Raw genomic sequence first — 19,535 nt, forward strand, 5'->3', positions numbered from 1 at the left:
AGTTAAGATACGCTTAGGAAATAGATCTATGTTAAACTTTTCAGAACTTTGCAGAGATACCAATGCACTGCATTATCCATTAACTGTCACATTCTTTTAAAGGTGTTGGACCTCATTGGTTCCCACTTTTCAAATAAGCTCACAGGATCTGGGGAAACTAACCCAAGTCACTCTGGGCAGTACATAGGTCAAATATGAGTGAATCATTCCAGTACCACTCATGAACAAATATGCAATCTCTGTTATTCTTGAGATCAATCCAAAAATAAAGGTTTCAACTGCACAGATAGCAACAATCATGGTGTTCATTGATACAGTGCAAGCATCTTAATCTATCGTTATTTGAACATTAAAAACCCTTTCCTTCTGCTTCCACACAGGGAACTGTGGGAATCACTGGAAGTATTGGGAAACAGAACTGCTGTATATGAAACTCATTACAATGCCTTGCTACTGCAGATTTGTTATGTGGTTCTTGCAAGTCTGAGTTTTCATCTCCTTGGGCCTGATTACGAGTCTCTCTGGCAAAAAGATGCATATTTATTGGACCTCATAAATAATAATTCTCCAGGTACCTTATTTATCACGTGTGGTAAATAGGACCTATTATGAGTTTTGGGGGAATAACATGCAGATTTTGGTGTTTAACGCACCAAAATCCCCAAAGTAAAGTAAATACCGTACGTTCACCCTATTAGATTTGGACCTGCCAAAATTTGATGAAGGGTGGCATGTTTTACACATCAAAAAATTATCAGATGTGATAAATACCTCCTAACACATTTCCAACCAGTGTGCAAAAAAATTGTTTTACACACAGGTTGTGTTATACCTGTCAGCCTTAGGGTGATCTTCCCTCAAACGTTTTGATTTACTCATCCAGGTTTCCTGATCTTGTTTTTGTTGGGCTGAGGACTCTGCTCTTTACCACTGCGAACCAGTTCTAAAGTGCTTGTGCACTTTGATTGAAAGCCCCTAGTAAAGTTTTACTACACATACCCATTACATGTAAATTAAATGGTACTGGAGGGACTGCAGCACTTATTGTGCCACTCACTTAAGTAGCCTGTCAAATATGTCTCAGCCCTGCCATTGGAGCCTCTGTGTGTACAGTTTTAAACTACCATTTCAACCTGTCAATATAAACCATTTGATGGGCCTAAGTCTTCTTTTCTTAGTGTAGGCCTTATCAATCAATCAATGAGTGATTTTTTAAAGTGCCGCTAATCACCTGTAGGGTTTAAGGGCGCTGTTTGTGGGCATGCTGTTAAATTGAAGAGCAAGGTCTTGAGGTCCTTCCTGAACTGCTTCAGTGATGCGGTCTGCCTGAACTTAGGAGGTAGCATGTTCTATATCCGGGCTGCAAGGTAGGAGAAGGATCTTCCTCCTGCTGTGCTTTTCTGGATATTGGGAACGGCTGCAAGGCGAGCTAGGAAAAACAGTTGTGTAGTGCCTTGTAGGTGTGGATAAGGAGTTTGTAAATGATGCGCTTGTTGACTGGGAGCCAGTGTAGGTCTCTGAAGTGGGAGGAGATGTGGCTGAGTTGGGATGTCCAGGATGAGTCTGGCTGCTTTGTTCTGGATTCTTTGTAGTCTTGATTGTAGTTTGTTGGTGATGCTGGCATAAAGTGTGTTACCATAGTCCAGTTTGCTAGTGACTAGTGCGTGGGGGATCATCTTCCTCTTGTCAGAGGGGATCTACTTGAAAATCGTTTGCAGGAATCGAAGGGTGTAGAAGTATGATGATGGGACAGCGTTGACTTGGCCGGTCATGGATAGATAAGAGTCCAGGATGATGCCCAGATTGCATTCATGGTCTGTGGGAGCGGGGCATTTCCTTTCCCAGTGCGGTGGGCCACCAGGAGTTATTCCAGTTGGACGGGGTGGAGCCGATTAAGACAATATCTGTCTTGCCTGAGTTGGGTCTGAGGCAGTTGGTTTCCATCCAGGTGGCAACTGGTCTCATTTTATTATGGAAAATTCGTGCTTCCAGTCTGATGGGAAGGTGGCGGTCATAAAGGATTAGTTGGTAGTTCTGCAGAGCTCAGGTGCTATGGTGGGGTTGGCCAGTTTGAAGATATGATGAGGGCATGGATCAGAGAATGCTCACGAGTCGACAGAGTTCATGAAACTTTAGGTGTCCTCTTTGGTGAAGGGGGTCTAGGAGTTCAGGAGCTGGTGTGGTGCTGGGTCTGTGGTGATGTTAGTGGGTGGTGCAGGTGTGTTTTTGGTTCCTGAAGCCTTTATGAATGTCCTGGATGTTTCAGTGAGAAAAGATGGCAATGTCGTTGCAGAGGTCTTGGGAGGGAGGAATGGATGAGGTTCCTGTCCTGCGGTTCATTAACAATTTGATGATGATGAAGAGCTCTTTAGTTCTTTACTGTTATGAGCGCTGGTGCTGAGGAGTTGTTGAATGGCAGCTTTTTTGGCTGCTCTGATGTTCTAGTGGTGCATTGTGATTGCATTCATGCAGGCTGTGTGGTCTTTGGTTGATTTGCTGTTCCTCTATTTCGGTTCCAGTTGTCTGCAGGAGCGTTTGGATTCTGGTAGGCCTGCCATAAACCATTTGGGTGTCCGTTTCCTTAAGGAGGCTATACTGTTGGCACATTCCGATACCAGTGGTGTAGATTGCGTGCAGCTTCATTAGCGTCTGCTGCTTCCGGTGGGGGCAGTGGATGAAAGCATTGGTGAGTTGTGCTTCTGTAACTTTGCCCCAGCATCTGCCAAGGGGGTGGGCCATAGTGGCGCGTAGTGTTCTTTGTGAAGGTAAAGTGGACGCACTTGTGGTCAGTCCAATGGTGATTGGAGGTGTGACTGATGGTGATGTTGTTCCCTGCTGAGAATACGGGGTCAAGAATGTGTCCAACTCTGTGGTTAGGGACATTGACAAGTTGTTTGAGGCTGAGTGTTGTGAGGTTGTCCAGGAGGTTTGTGGTGTTGGGGTCAATGTCAAGGTGGAAGTTGAGGTTGCCAAGTAGGATGTAGTTGGAGGAGGTGAGTGCTTGGGGGGGGCACGAGGTCGGGGATTTCTTCACAGAATTGGGGTTGGGGACTGGGCGCCTTGTAGATATGTGTGCAATGGAGGGAGTTGTTGTGGTTGGTCTGAATCTGGAAGTTTAGGTGTTCACGGGCTGGCTGAGACTCAGTGATTGTTAGACAGATGGTGTTCTTGTAAACTTTGACAATGCCTCCTCCAGCCGATTGGCTCTTTCCTTGGGGATAATTATTTATTTGTCGAGGATGGCTGTGGTGATGTCCGGGGTTGATCCATAACTCAATAAAGAAGACGACTTCTGGTGTGGTTGAGTCAAGGAGGTCCCAAACTTCTACTGCGTGCTTATCGAGGGAGCATGTGTTGAGGAGTATGCACTTGAGGTGGTCGTCCGTGCTTGGTACAGGACCGTAATTTGGTCCTTGGAGATTGCGGGAGCATGCGCAGCATGAAAAAGATCCATGAGTGGTCCTGGGGTCAGCTAGGTGGCAGGCTGAGGATCTTCCTTGGTTGAGAGTGCGTAGAGTGTTGAGGTTGAACCGGTGGATGGAGCCAGGACCAGGGTCTATGGTGCTGGGTGCGGTCCAGGTGCAGATTGGCACAGACGGGCATGCCTTTAGTGCACCCTCTGCGGACATCTGCTGCACGGCTGCACAGCAGCTGCCAGTAAGAAGGAAGGGAGATGGGGGGTCCGGCCCCCTGGGAGGTGGGAGGGCAGGAAAAGCTCTTCTCAAGGGGCAGGGCTGCAGGGTCAGAAGCGGCAAAGGGAGTATACGAGGAGAGTCATAGGAGGGAGAAGGAGTGAAAAAGATGGAATAAAAGAAAGAAACAAAAACAGAAGAAAAAAAATGAAGTAAAGGCAGAAGTAAAAGCAGGAGTAAAGAGAGACAGAAGATACTTACTTGCAGATGGCCACTAGGCCACCAGCAATGAAGCATAGGCGGGAGCATGTGGGTCGAGGTGGGCCTCGAACTGGGAGTCAGACAGACTCTCAGTTTGCTCAAGGCAGAGGCAGCAGCAGCAACAGATAGAACTTCACAGGGGCAGACGCTGACCAGGAGGCTCCCTAAACAGCCCACAGAGCTGGGTGCAGGGGATTTAAAAATGTGGAGATGTACTTTTAAGTTTTACATGTCCTGGTAGTGAAAAACTCATTTTCCACTAGTCCATGACCTGCCTCTCTGATAGGATAACATTGGGTCACTTTATTACAGTTTAATATGTGACGTAATGTTAAATTGAGATCAGGGAGGAATGTTGAGTTTGGTGTCCAAAGAATTACAATTTAAAAACCTCTTTTGGTAAAGTTGGATTTTAACTCACCATTATGAAAATGCTACTTTTCAGAAGTTGGTATTTGCTTGTCCAAACCATTTGAGGCTTGAAGTCTGCATCCGGGGTCCCATAACTAGGTGTAGCTGGCAGTTGATCTTTGTGTATTACTCCCAGATAGTGAGACAAAGGGGTAACATATGTTGGCTGGATGGGCCATCTCTTATTTGATGGACAGAGGAGCTGTCACCTGCCACACTTGCAGATCACAAAGACCATTCCTCAGCACACTCACAAAGGGTTTCTACACTAGTCTTTTGAACCCTCAGACAAAGTGAGGCCAGAGCTGGGAGTCAAGACATTCTAAACAACTCTGGAGGTGGAAATCTCCAGAAAATTCTCCTAATTCAGAGCCAGCAAAAGCTATAAACATTGGACCCTCACACCCAAATCTTTAGATCCCTTCTGAACATGTGGACTTTGCCAATACGAAGGACTGCCCAGCTGTGAAGTCTGCCCTGCTGGACTGTTGCTGATCAAGCAGGCCTTGGCAGTAAAGCAGTCCTTGCTGATCAAGGACTGCTTTACTGCCAAGGCCTGCTGTTGTTGCGCCATAACTCTCCTGTGCTATGAGCTCCCCTGCTGAATCCAGTCTATCTATGTAGACCCTTAACTCCATTAAATCCCCAAGGGTTAGTTTGCAGGCCCCCAGATCAAAGTCATGGTGACATAACAGGCTTCTTTGATGCATCGCCGAGCAACTCCACAAAACTCAATGCAGCCCATCATTGACTCTGGCCCAGCGTGATGCAACTCATCCTTGATGCTGATGCTTCCTATCACAAGTCATTACAAGCACTGCTGGCTTCTTTTATGCCCACAAAACATGATGCTGACATCTGCTCAATGCGATGCGTCTCATCCCTTGCACTGGCACACCACAATGCAAGTCTCTGCAAGCCCCACCAGCTTCCTCGACGATGACGATGCAGGATCTTGCATCGCAGCTCCTCATAGACGGGCATCGACTCTGCCACTGTGTGACGCATCTCGATGATGGACCTCCCATCACAACTCATCATTGAAGTCTCCTCAGCACCAGCCCACGCATCTCGGTGCAAGGTCTTTGCATCTCAAAACCCAGGCCCACAAGGTATTTTCTCAGTGAACTGATCTCAGCCCTGTATCCAGCCTGTGCTCCTTTGAGTTTGGTCCAAGCTTGTGATTTAGACCCAGTCTACTGTGACCAGATGACCACTGCTGGTACTTTTTGCTTCTTAGCACTTGATTTTTACAAAGTTTAAAACTGCATATCTCCAGTTCTTCTAATAGTATTTTTGTTGTTTAAATTCTCAAATAATTTATTAAATGTAACTCTTTTATTCTATATTGACATGGGATTTTTCTTGAGTGGGGTTTTTCACTTTCTTACTGCCTGAAGTGCTGCAAAAATACTTTACACATTGCCTCTAAGTTAAGCCTGGTTGCTTTTGTACCAAGCTATTAGAGGGGGTTAAGCACAGGTTAATAATGGGGTTGCATGTGACTTTACCTTGACAGGAATTTCGGTTGCTGTTTGAGTAAGGTTTCATTCAACTTAGCCAGGAACCTAATTTTCTGCTGGTTGGAGTACACCAAGCCACTAGTAGTCAGGCTCCTATACTAGTTTATATTTTCATTGTATTTTAGATGCCTTCATATAGAGCTTACTCTAAGTTTTATGCACATAAAAAAGTTCAATGGGGCATTTAGGACAATAAGTAATAAGAGTGCTAATAAAGAAATGGAAAACTCTATCTTTCTTATAATAGCATATCTTTTTGCTGCATATGAAAACAGGTTTGGCATGACAAACAGGAATTTAGAATAGTCCAGTATGTGAGCATTATAAATTTACTTTTTGCCCTGGCATGTTACCTTTATACCATTTAATGCCGTTCCCTTGTTATCAGAGTAACAACCTGATTGATGGCTGCTGGTTATTTTGTAACTTAACAGGGCAAGTTCCAGCTTTGTTGAAAGAAGTGAGCACTTATGGATGTCCTTCCACTTTGCCCAATCTATTTGCTCCAATAATTTGTCTGCCACATATATTTTCACCTATGTTCACAATTTTGTCATCTTAGATGTCATTCAAATGTTTTCAAATGTATTTTATGAAGGCCATATACACTGGTCATGTTTGGAAACTGGTAATATAACACAGATTCTACAATCAGTTGCTTAACCACTAGATTATTTCTCTGTTCCACGAATAGCAACTATACACAATGTCTATATAACAAAATATGCTTAAACTATTAGACATCCAGAATAATGGCCTGCAGAGTCCTAACAAAAGTCTCTGAGTTTTCCTACCTTGGAATTTGATTTCTTTTACCAATGTAATAGGCATGCCATCAGGTTAGATCTAAGTAAAGTTACAAATTGCAGGTAGAATAAAACTAAAAGTAACCCAATACTTTGAAGCTGGTGCCAAATGTCTCAGTAATTACTTAATCCCAAGACTGTCACCATTTCATTGACTGATGTTGCACTGTAGGACCTGTTTGAAATGTAGGAGTAACACATACAAATCTATAGGAAAAACAACTAAAGCTCTCCAAAGCCTTTACATCAACAGTTGGTGACGCCAATTGTTCTGTACAGAACCTTAACTTGGAAGCTAAGAAGCCGGTGCTAAACTATGCCAAAAAACGTAGTGCAGTTGAAGCCAGCCATCTGGTTAACATTTGCTAGCAGAAAACCCTCACCTACCAAACAGAGGTATGGTAAAGTTTTCTCATTCAGCAGAAGCAACAAATCATCTTCTCCCCTGTGAGCACATCCAGGCATACGATGAATGTTGGACATTACCCTTCTTAGGGAATTTTCCTGAAACATTTAGCTTTTTCCTCCTGGGTTTTTTGCTGACTATCTTTGCACAGCCTTAGGACTCTGAGGTCTGTGCCACTGTATTGCAGTCAGAAAGTGCATGCACCATTTCTACACATGCCAGGAAGGGGTGCTTCCATGATTGGTTGAGGAGCTGTACCCAGGAGTACCCTGTAAAATGGTAACCACACAACCAGGGCAAGTATGGCGCTGGCTACTGATGGGACATTGCACTGAATGTGTCCCCCAGCAGAATAGCATGTCAAACATGTATTAGTCCTGACAGTGCAAGCCTGTCAAGACACAGTTGTGCTTGCTATCAGGGTGGCATTTCCCACACCATGGCCAACCCTCAGTCGGCCTTACGCTACCTTTAAAGCACACCCTGAAGGGCAGAGCTGGTGATAGGAGGAGGGCAGCGCAGGTACACAAGGGTGTTCCATGCCCTGGACCCCCATGTGGGTTTTCCCAAACTAGGAGGTCGGTTCTTTCCATAGGTATGCTGATTCTCTCTTAGAGGCCTTAGGGCCCTGGACACTTTCCCACTGTAAGTACAGTGGGTAAATGCGCGCACCCTTCCGACGTATGTTAGGAAGTGGCACTAACCAGTCTGTGTGCACTTACACAGTGGTGTTTTAACATATACTGAACCTGCCGTTGTAGGCCAGTTTGAGCGCACTTGCACAATAATGTTTTAATATGTACTGAGCTTGCCACTGTAGGCCAGTGTGTGCACACTTACCCAAAGGTGTTTTAACATGTACTGAGCCTGCCACTGCAGGCCTGTGTGGGCACACTTGCACCTTTGGGTGTTTCTTAAACTTGTGTCCATACTGCCCCTGCAGGCTTGTGTGTGTGCCAGGGCACATGTACCCAGGGAGTGAAGACTACCCATGTGTGTTTCACTTCCAATGAGGATTGCTCTGCCTGTAGGTTAACATGGGGAACGTTTACCATTACTCCTAACTGCAATAGTGGATTGCAGTGGAACAGCCTCATAAGGTTTTCTATCATTGAAATTGTCCTGACAACGCCATTCCTATGGTAAAGGTGGTTTTTTCAATAATCACTGACAAATGGCACTTCTAGAAAGTGGTTATTTTTTTGCTCCAAAATGCTTTTTGTGCCTTTTAAATTTGAATCCATTCCACACTCGAGACTGGGGAGCACATCTGCCATTTCCGAGCGACAGCTATAAACCTTGGGCACACAACTGGAATGAAAGACCTCTGATGTTTGAGGGCCTGGTTGGATAGATTGGAGGGAGATGTTTTGACACTTGGCCTCTGGGGCCAGATCATGGCCCCACTAAATATTAAGGGGCATATTTATACTCCGTTTGTGCCGAATTTGCGTCGTTTTGTTCGCCGCAAATTCGACGCAAAACTAACTCCATATTTATACTTTGGCGTTAGACGCGTCTAGCGCCAAAGTTCATGGAGTTAGCGTCATTTTTTGGCGTGAACACCTTCCTTGCGTTAATGAGATGCAAGGTAGGCGTTCCCGTCTTAAAAAATGACTCCCAGGCATGTGCGTGGTATTTATACTCCCGGGCAAAAATCACGCCCGGGAGTGGGCGGGGCAAAAAACCCTGCATTTGCGCCTCTTTTTAACGCCTGGGTCAGGGCAGGCGTTAAGGGACCTGTGGGCTCAGAATGAGCCCAGAGGTGCCCTCCCAAGCCCCCAGGGACACCCCCTGCCACCCTTGCCCACCCCAGGAGGACACCCAAGGATGGAGGGACCCATCCCAGGGAAGAAAAGGTAAGTTGTGGTAAGTATTTTTTTAATTTTTTTTTGTGGCATAGGGGGGCCTGATTTGTGCCCCCCTACATGCCACTATGCCCAATGACCATGCCCAGGGGACATAAGTCACCTGGGCATGGCCATTGGGCAAGGGGGCATGACTCCTGTCTTTTCTAAGACAGGAGTCATGTTAATGGCATCTGGGCGCCCAAAAAAAATGGCGCAAATCGGGTTAAGACGATTTTTTTGCCTCAGCCTGACTTGCCCCATTTTGGGACGCCCAAACGCCATTTTTCCCTACGCAGGCGCTGCCTGGGGTACGTCTTTTTTTTTGCACGCACACCTGGCAGCGCCGGTCGGCTAACGCCGGCTAACGCCGGCTAACGCCATTCAATAAATACGGCGCTTCAGAATGGCGTTAGCCGGCGCTAATTTTTTGGGCGCAAAACTGTGTTAGCGCAGTTTTGCGTCAAAAAGTATAAATATGGGCCTAAGACCTGTATTCCATGGCCCAATGATAGACAGGACTAAAATTTAGGGGAGGTGTCTGTGGTTCAAAAGGGAACCATGTGAACCACCACCAGCAGCTCAAAGGCATATTACAGTATAACTATTGGTGTCCCCCTGTAGCAAACTAGAGATACACTTGCAAGGACATGGGACCGGAGACCCTGGACCACGTGGTGCGCACTGCCGGAGCAATCTGCATTTAGAGGGGGCCACGCTCCCTTCCTGCATCATGGCTGGCCTGGGCAGACTTCCTGCTGCTGTGTGGAACTCGGAAGTGTGGTCCCCAAGGGATTTTTGGCTTGCCCCCCCCCTATTCTTGCTGGAGGTCTCAGGGACATCAAAGACCTCCTGTGAGGGACCTACACCCTCTACCTCTGTCATCTGTAGAGCAGTGCCCTCCTAAGTGACTACATTGTCTGCTGGATTCCACCTGGTAGCAGCAGTATGAGTGTGGAAATAAGTATTTAGCCTGAAGACAGGTTTGCATGGTGCAGAGCCTCTGAAGTACTGCCCACATTCAATGAGTCTGGCCCTTCAACGTGGGGTCATGACATGCATAAGCATCTTGTTGGATGTGAGTGGATTCACTGGTTGTGGGAACCCGGGTGGCCCGCTTTGTCGATTGTGCTGAATTTCTCTTATGTGACACGCCAACTGCAATTTCTGTGCATGCAGTGTCCAATTCACAGGTTGCGACCCTTGGAGATGGGGGTGTACCCAGAGCAGTGCCTCAGTCTACCTTGTGTGGCACCACTGAACTTGCACCTTCTGTGTGGCTGGAATTGTCTGGTGCTTAATCACGCACAAGACGTTGTGCCTCATTCCAGGGAGGAACAGAATTTGGTCACTCTTATGTGTGTTTGAAATTGTCTGGTGCTACACAAGCCATTGCGCACCAGTTCTTGTGCCTCATTCCAGGGAGGTACGGCACTGGTAACTTTCCATGTGTGAGTGGATTTGTCTGGTGTAAATCAAGTCATCTTGCCTCATTCCAGGAATGTAAGCATTGGTCACATTTTGTGTGTAATCAGAATTGTCTGGTGCGACTCAGGTCATCGCGCACCAATCATTGTGCCTCCTTCCAAGGAGGTACGGCATTTTGTACATTTTCGTGGGTAATCTGAATTGTCTGGTGCAGAACAGGTCATCACGCACCAGAAGTTGTGCCTTAATTCAGGGAGGCACGTAACTAGTGGCAATTCATGTGCGACTGGATTATCTGGTGCAATTCAAGTTATTGCGCACCAGATATTGTGCCTCATTCCAGGGAGTTGTGGGATTGGTAACTATTTGTGTACTGGAGTGCCTGGCCTGCTGGGCACTATTGTGATCATTGTGTGTCCTACTGTGACCCTTCCTCAGTGCTTTGCAGACCTGGGCCCACACTGGAAGGCACGGACCAGGGACATTTGAATGAACTTCCCAAGTGGTGATCAAACCTCCATTTGTCAACTGTAGCCTGATCAGCCTGCTATCTATACTTACCCCCACATTTCCACCAGGACACAAATAAAATGTGATTCCAATCACAATGTTAGCCTAGTATCTGGAGAAAGGTTGCTTTAATCTCCAGTTCATAGAGGTCAGGGTAGTAGGGATTGGTTGAAGGCAAGGGAGTTTTGGGCCCACAGGGTTTACGAATACAGTGATGCTTGTGTGCCCGGCCCTTAATAAGTAAACTTATAAGGGGACGCATATAGGTTGATGAACCTTTTGATTTGCATGGAGTATCCTAGCTACGGTGTAACCAATGTTCATCAATAATCAATACACAAATCAATAACCATTAAGCAAATCATTAATCAGCAGTTAATAACATTGCACCATGACATTCAGTCATGAATAACCACAACACAATATAAGTTTTATCAATTCTATTTCCCTATTAGTTACAATACTAAGTCATGGGATTAATTCAACTGTATTAAAAGAAAATCCATAACAATTCATTAGAAGGCGCCAAAAACATAATCTAATCAAAACTTGCATCAGAGTATATTCTAAATCAGTAGCACAAGTCAATAATTGAATCAGGAATGAATAAGTCAACATGAATAGCAAAGTTCAGCAAATCAGTTTGTCAATCATTTGTCGCTATAGTTGTTAATGTCTAGAATAGGAACCTCACCTAACCCAGATTAGCATTAGCATGTGGGACTTCATGCAATAACAGTTTTAGAACATAAATTTGGAAAAACATATTGCTAAAAGGGAAACTATTATACAGCACAGTTGGTTTCCAGAAAGAAAAGGCACAAAAGTTAATTCAGTCATTTTGTCCTATCTACCTATCCTCTGTATTGATCAGCAACTGTCAGTCTTCGTCCTCAGGTCATCAATTGATCAGAAGCACATCAGGCTCTCAAGAGCTTGAGCCCAATGACAGAATCTCAAATCGTCTTGACGTCTCTCTCTCTCTCTCTCTATCCCTATCATCATCTGTTCTCCTCTCATCTGTTCTGTATTTTTCCCCCTTTGTCACAGCATTATATCAAAGTCACCCAGACTATCCCCAATTCCTAACTGGTCAATTATCCACATGATTGTGCATTATCCAATAGTCCTTGTTTTCCCAATCTATGAATTCTAACATTGCACAGTTCCCATGTAGTTGATTGGTTCACTTTATGATGTCCTCATCATCTGGCTCATCAGGTATTGAAAATGTTACATCTTCTTCTCCAGTCAGTGTCTCCATTGTTCAAGCCCTGGGAAAGTACATTCTGAATGCTTTACACAGTCCTTGATACAAATTTTGATTCCCTCATCTCCTGTCCATCGAATCGCCCATAGGATTTTAGCTGAGCAGATTTTATTAAATAACGAGCGGTTCATGGTCAGTTCAGCACACCAGCATTTCTACATTGAGCGTTAATATCCAGCTTCTCCACAAGGCCTGGCAAAACTAGGCCATTACTTCGGCTAAATTAAGCTCTACAATATAATGCAAAACATACGTTATATTTTCCAATATGACACATTACTACATTATTCAATATGTTTTTCTATATTTCATACATGTTATTCATTTTATTAGTACCTTTGTGAATCTTGGTGATCGCTGTCCGAGGACTCATTTTCAAACGTGCGCATTATTTTTCTACGTTAATCGATTTTTAAAATTTTCTTTATTCAAAATACATAAACATTCATTAATACTTTTTAATTAATATATTTGCTCTAGCAGTGACAACTGTCCTGCTGGATATCAGTGCACCGCATTTGGGTGCTGAGAGCGAGTGTGTGCAAATGCGTGCTTTTCGAGCCTGCCTGATATCTGTGGTACTGTGTAGCAGTGTGAAGTGAGCGTGTGGGAGTGACTGCCTGTGATTGACTACACCACACGGCGGTGTTGCCGTACACATTGTTTCCTTGCCAAAAAACTATCACAGTTGACATTGGTTCTTACTCGTGCAGCCTAGGCCGCAGAGCTATTTAAAAGTGCTGGAATGATCTGTGTGTACACATTGCTGCTAAGTTGTTACTGAGGGTGCACCCTAGAACTATGTGAAACCGAATTGGGATACTTGCTGGGGTGGGTCTCCTGCTGACAACGTTTTGCACCGCATGAGGGTGCTGGGAGGGAACATGTTATTTTTCCCAAGTGTACATTTTTCTAATCGTTTTTTAGCACAGTTAGGCCTAATACTGCTAGTGATATTTCTGAATATGATTTATGCTCAGATTTACATGATGTTAATGTTGTGTTAACTGATGTGTGTGTTGAATGCAAACTTTCTTTACATACACCTCGTGTGAAGTCTCCTTTGTGACGCACAGTGTATTCATTGTGCAAGAATGCTGGGCTGATGCTTTAAATATTGCCCCTATGATAAGCCTGACCAATCAGTGCCAAGCTACTCAAGGGGGAGCGCAGGTTACACAGTGAGTGTATTCACCCACCCCTAATAGGAGTGGTTGGTTCTACTTGACTAGGGCCTCGCCTCAGCCAACCAGAACATGCCGCCTCCAACAATGAGGTTTTCTAATTCCTCACATTCTGCTACAGTTGGGATGTAAGGTAAAAACCAAAGAAAATTTCAAGAAAGAATTGTACATCCAAAGTGGCAAGGAATATTTGAACATCGCAATCCCTTTCTGAATAATGCTGGGCAATGAGGAGGTGCTTTATTTAAATCTATGGGCGAGAGCAGACTTCTTTCCAACAAACCATCACGCTAGAAAATGGCCCCTCACCAACATCTGCTTGTGTCTGCTTGTGCCATTCTGCATCACCAAAGCCTTTGTCTATGTTGGTGTTTGGCAGAATATCAGAAACAGAAATATTGTGGGATTCATTATCATGTCAAGAATAGGGGAAAAACATATTATGAAGGTAAAATTCTATAGGTAAGCAAAGTTTTACTATATATAACTCCCCATATATGTACCTTGATGATAAATAGATCTTCGTGGTATACAGATGTGGAATTAAGAATAGTAAATCTATACTTACCGATTTGCAATTTATATTTTGGTCACAATATTATATCCACACAATATTTCTGTTTCCGATATTCTGTCAGTGACCTATCTATCTTCATTTTTAGTGCCTCTTGCACCAATAAATTAGATTAACAATTTCAGATGAAATCATCAGGCCCTATTTACAAAATGAAACTTATACCTGTAGTGTAAGATTAGAGCTGAAGTCTAAGGTTAGAACTAAATTCTAAGTTTAAACCTGAAGTCTAATTTTAGACCTAAAGCCTAAGGACCTGCTTCACAAAGATAAACTTGCACAAAAAGTCTAAATTGAGACCTGAAGTCTAAGTTTAGCCCTAAAGTCATTAATAGTAGTAAAGTTAGACTTTTGTTCGAATCCTACTACTAGTAAAGTTAGACGTTAGGTCCTTTTGGTTTAAGTTTACCTTTGTGGATTGGGCCCTAAGTTTAGAAATAAAGTCAATCTTTAGACCTGAAGTCTAAGTTCATACCTGAATTCTAAGTTTAGACCTGAAGTCTAAACTTAAGCCCATATTTATACTCTGTTTGCGCTGAATTTGCGTAATTTTTTTACTGCAAATTCAACTCAAACTTAACTCCATATTTATACTTTGATGCTAGACACGTCGAGCGCCAAAGTTATGGAGTTTGAGTCATTTTTTGTACGTGAAAACCTACCTTGCGCTAATGACATGCAAGGTAGGCATTCCCGTGCAAAAAAGGACTCTAAGGCATGTGCGCCTTATTTATCCTCCAGCATCAAAATGACGCACAGAAGGAGGCGGGCCTTAAAACATGGCGCCCAGCCGGATTTGCGCCATCTTTTAACGCCTGGGTCAGGGCAGGCATTAAGGGACCTGTGGGCTCATTTCCATGGTCAGAGACCATGGAAGCAGTCTACAGGTGCCCTTCCCTGCACCCAGGGACACCCCCTGTCACCCTCGCCCACCCCTGGAGGATACCCATGGATGGGGGGACCCATCCACGGTGAGTGCAGGAAGTGCAGGTAAGTATAATTTTGTTTTTGGTGGCATAGGGGGGCTTAACTTGGGCCCCTTACATGCCACTATGCCCACAGAAGTCCCCTGGGCATGGCCATTGGGCAGGGGGACATGACTTCTGTCTTTGCTAAGACAGGAGTCATTTCCATGGGGGTTGTGCGTCAAAAAATGACGCTAGTCAGGTTTTAGCCAATATTTTTGACTCTAACCTGTCTTGCACCATCCTTTGGCACACACCCCCCAGTCTTCCTTTCGCCTCTGCTGCCCGGTTACTGTCATTTATTTTGACGCAAACCAGGCTGCAGGGGCGGCTGACGTAATTCCATAAATAAGGTGCCTGGCTGGTGCGTTGGAATGGCGTTAGCCGGCGGTTAATGTTTTGACGCAAATCTGCTCAAGCGCTGATTTTCGTCAAAAAGTATAAATATGGGCCTTAGACTTCAGGTATAAAGTTAGACTTCAGCCTAAACCTGGACTTCAGGTCTAAAGATAAACTTTAGGTCCAAACTTAGACTTTAAGTCTAAGTTTATGTTTGTGAATCAGGCCCCTAATGTTTTGCAATATTATTAATGTACAAGATAACATTTTAAATCTGCTGGCTGATCAATTTACAATGTGACAAGTCACCTCCTTTCTTTTGGGAATTGAGAGAATTAGAAAGGACCATCTATTGCAAAGACTGGAATAACCAAGCTACAGTGTCTACTTACCAAGTAGATAGAAAGTGCTCTTAGGCAAGTAAATTGGATTTTGAACACTGGGCAAATGACAGCCCTAGAACAATGAGTAACTTGTCTTATATTGCCTACTCTTTGATTTGTCAGCAAAAACATGATGTTCCAACAGGCTGAAGAAAGAAACTGACTCTATTTAAGAAAATGGATAGCTATAAAACTTCACATTGCAAATTAATAAATTCTATGTTGTGTTACATAAGCAAAGGAAAGTACCAGCTTGATTCGACTAATTTTCTACTATTTCCCTCTTTTCCCTTTGCTCCTCCTTCTCACTCTCTATTTACATTTTCATTTATTTTTGTTTTTTGTAAAGTACTGCAAACCATCATCAGGCAGCATCAGAACGCTTTGGGTAGTGCAACTGTAGGGGTAAGAAGCAATATCTTGAAGAGAGTGACAGACACCCAGCATCGAGATATATTCTTACCAATAGAAAAATGCAGTCTTAAAGCCTAATGAGATTGAGAAGGTGAATATCTTTGAGTGTTGAAGGCAATTGCAGATCTTAGGCATGTGTCCGGCAGGACAACATGGTCAAAGTGCGGGCATATGAATAATCACAGTAGACAAGTCAACCAAATCCCTTGTTTTAAGCAATTTTGAGAAAATCAGATTCAAATCTCAGCGAATCTGTTAAAGGTTTCCTACGATATTCTATTGTAAGGCTTACATTTCACGTTTAAGCAGTTGTAATCTTGTTTATAATATCTGTGCATAAGTAATATATGTATGTAAGTGGTATAACCTAGCCAAATGCCAATACAAATCTGAAAAATAGAATTTAAGAAATTAGTCCATTCCATATTAATTGTTGACATTCTTGTTTTTTGTATCATTAATGCTTCTAATGTACACAATGTAGTTGTCAAGTGTTGCACAAATTGTTTAGGAATTGACACATATTCAGTATGTAAATTGACAACCGGTCACTTTCATGACATGAAAACCTATGAAGCTATAAATGAGCTGTGTTCATTCTAAATGTGTTCCCCTCATTTTGTTTTTTAGAAATATCAACAGCCGCTGACTGGAGCATTAGCAAGAGTAGGAGGATCATCCTAATTTTGAATTCCGAGCTCGTTGAGAATGAAGAATTTGCTTTTGAACAGCAAATTGGTTTATACAGCGCATTGGTTAGCAATAACCTAAAAGTAATAATTATTGAAATGGATAAAATTGTTGATGATAGTAAGTTGCAAGAATCCCTTAAACATATCATAAGAAAGAGTGGCACCATCAAATGGGAGTCAGGTAATTCAGCCACTGTCAAGTCTATAAAATCATCATTCTGGAAACATGTGAGATACCAGATGCCAGGACGAAAAAGCCCTGCAGGTGGCACCCTTGTTTAAAAACATAAAGTGATGGAGCAATATTCACAAATTTGTTCCAAGAATAAGTCAAATTTACACACAGAAAAAGTTTCAAACTCTACAAGCACAACGTTTTCCTGATTCACAAAGTATGAGTCTGTATAGGGTGGCCATAAGTGAGTTTCTACATTCCCCAATTGTGCTAACGATTTTGCATTGAAATGTGACTATTAGACTGTCAGGCTGGTTATCAGTGAAATGAAATGCAAATTAAGTTAACATAAACAAAATAGCAGCACTCCTGATGGTTACATGCATTTGGGAAACCTCAGCTAAATTTAGCTGCACTTGTAAACTTACAACATTTAGGGTGTGAAGCAAATGGTTTTACAATGAAAAAAATGTTTTCATGTGAGGAAAAATGTAAAAATAAATCTTTGGTGAGATTTCATCTGTTTCTTAACATGAGGCATGCAGATTATTTAATGTTTATTTTAAAAGCACGGAGGATTACAAGAGCTGATACATGTCAATTGTCTATGTCTACAATACTACATATAAGAAGAAGAATTCGGAGCGCCACAGGTGATTACTGCAGACTCCTGGACATCCATGAATTCCATGCCAGATACGAAGATGCTTGCTTGGCTACCTGCTAATAGAAACCCTCTCCTTGGATTACTTAAAGAAGGTTTGGACTTGAAGATTTGTTGTACTGCGCAGAAAAATAAACAGAAAAATATATTGCGCAAACAAGTTTTAATGTCAATGATATACTTAGAATGAAGAACATAGTAACTAAAGGAATCCGAGGCTCTTCATGCATGTGACGTTTTATGCATATCAGATAATGGCTCACGAACTTCGAATAATGGCTCCGAAATATTCTGACTTGCACCAGTTTATGCAGAGCCATATCAATTATGAATAAATGTAGAGGCAAATCGTGTGGCAGTGTTAAATTATCTGTTTTACATGACTTAAGCGGCAGAGGTGTGATATTAAGGCCCGTATTTATACTTTTTTTAGCGCCGCATTTGCGCCGCTTGTTGACGCAAAACGGCGCAAACCTACAAAATACAATGGGGGCGTATTTATACTCCGTTTGTGCCGAATTTGCGTCCTTTTTTTCGATGCAAATTAGACGCAAAACTAACTCCATATTTATACTTTGGCGTTAGACGCGTCTAGCGCCAAAGTTCATGGAGTTAGCGTCATTTTTTTGCGTGAACACCTTCCTTGCGTTAATGATATGCAAGGTAGGCGTTCCCGTCTTAAAAAATGACTGCGATGCATATGCGTCGTATTTATACTCCCGGGCAAAAATGACGCCCGGGAGTGGGCGGGACTAAAAAACCCGCATTTGCGCCGGATTTTAGCGCCTGGGTCAGGGCAGGCGTTAAGGGACCTGTGGGCTCAGAATGAGCCCAGAGGTGCCCTCCCAAGCCCCCAGGGACACCCCCTGCCACCCTTGCCCACCCCAGGAGGACACCCAAGGATGGAGGGACCCATCCCAGGGAAGAAAAGGTAAGTTGTGGTAAGTATTTTTTTTAATTTTTTATTGTGGCATAGGGGGGCCTGATTTGTGCCCCCCTACATGCCACTATGCCCAATGACCATGCCCAGGGGACAGAAGTCCCCTGGGCATGGCCATTGGGCAAGGGGGCATGACTCTTGTCTTTGCTAAGACAGGAGTCATGTTAATGGCATCTGGGCGCCCAAAAAAAATGGCGCAAATCGGGTTAAGACGATTTTTTTGCCTCAGCCTGACTTGCCCCATTTTTGGACGCCCAAACGCCATTTTTCCCTACGCCGGCGCTGCCTGGTGTACGTGGTTTTTTTTCACGCACACCAGGCAGCGCCGGACGGCTAACGCCGGCTAACGCCATTCAATAAATACGGCGCCCGCATGGCGCTTCAGAATGGCGTTAGCCGGCGCTAATATTTTTGGCGCAAAACTGCGTTAGCGCAGTTTCGCGTCAAAAAGTATAAATATGGCCCAATGGTATTTTGCAAGTTTGCGCCGTTTTTGCGTCAAAAAACAACGCAAATGCGGTGCAAAAAAAGTATAAATACGGGCCTAAATGGTCTTAGCATAGGCAATGCAATATGTACAATTGTTTTAATTACTTAACATTGTACTCTTATTTGTTCCTTGTAATAAACCAGGGGTGTAAAAATAGGACCGGCATGCCATATTTCAGTCTATTCACTTACAGGGTAAATTAATGCAATTTAGATTTATTTTTATGTAAATATCTCTTATGTAGGTAACTTTAAAATCTGACACGGGGGATCAGGCCATTTCGAACCCGCACTTAAATAAGGCTTTGGAAGGAGGCAATGCATTCTAGGAGACCCGATTTGAAAAAAAAGACAGATGCATACATCTGTAGGCAAAAATTTGTAACACATTTTGAATTTTTCAAATTCTCAAAATATTCCCAAGAATGCTCACAGGCAGCTGTGAATACAGTAATGGCATAGATCACCAGACATTTATAGTATAATGCTACATTTTGCCTATGTGTGTATTGTTAGGTTATAGTCAGCTGCTTAATTTGCTAAAGCATCACAGAAATAAAAGCACGTTGATTGTTTAAATATATGTAAAAATATACGATTTTGCAACTACATTTTTTCATAA

The 19,535-nt window shown here is 43.4% G+C and overlaps 1 protein-coding gene across 1 annotated transcript in view; it reads left to right on the forward strand.

Moving 5' to 3' along the window:
* LOC138250052 (interleukin-1 receptor-like 1) overlaps nt 1-17,874 on the forward strand; it is a 637,768-nt gene extending 619,894 nt beyond the window's left edge. The window contains exon 11 of the mRNA XM_069204432.1: nt 16,584-17,874. Within this exon, the coding sequence (XP_069060533.1) occupies nt 16,584-16,927 (344 nt within the window). The 3' untranslated portion in view covers nt 16,928-17,874. The remainder of the gene's footprint in view (nt 1-16,583) is intronic.
* Nucleotides 17,875-19,535: the final 1,661 nt, after the last annotated feature.

Source organism: Pleurodeles waltl, chromosome 8 (genome assembly GCF_031143425.1).
Source record: "Pleurodeles waltl isolate 20211129_DDA chromosome 8, aPleWal1.hap1.20221129, whole genome shotgun sequence".
Lineage (NCBI taxonomy): Eukaryota > Metazoa > Chordata > Amphibia > Caudata > Salamandridae > Pleurodeles > Pleurodeles waltl.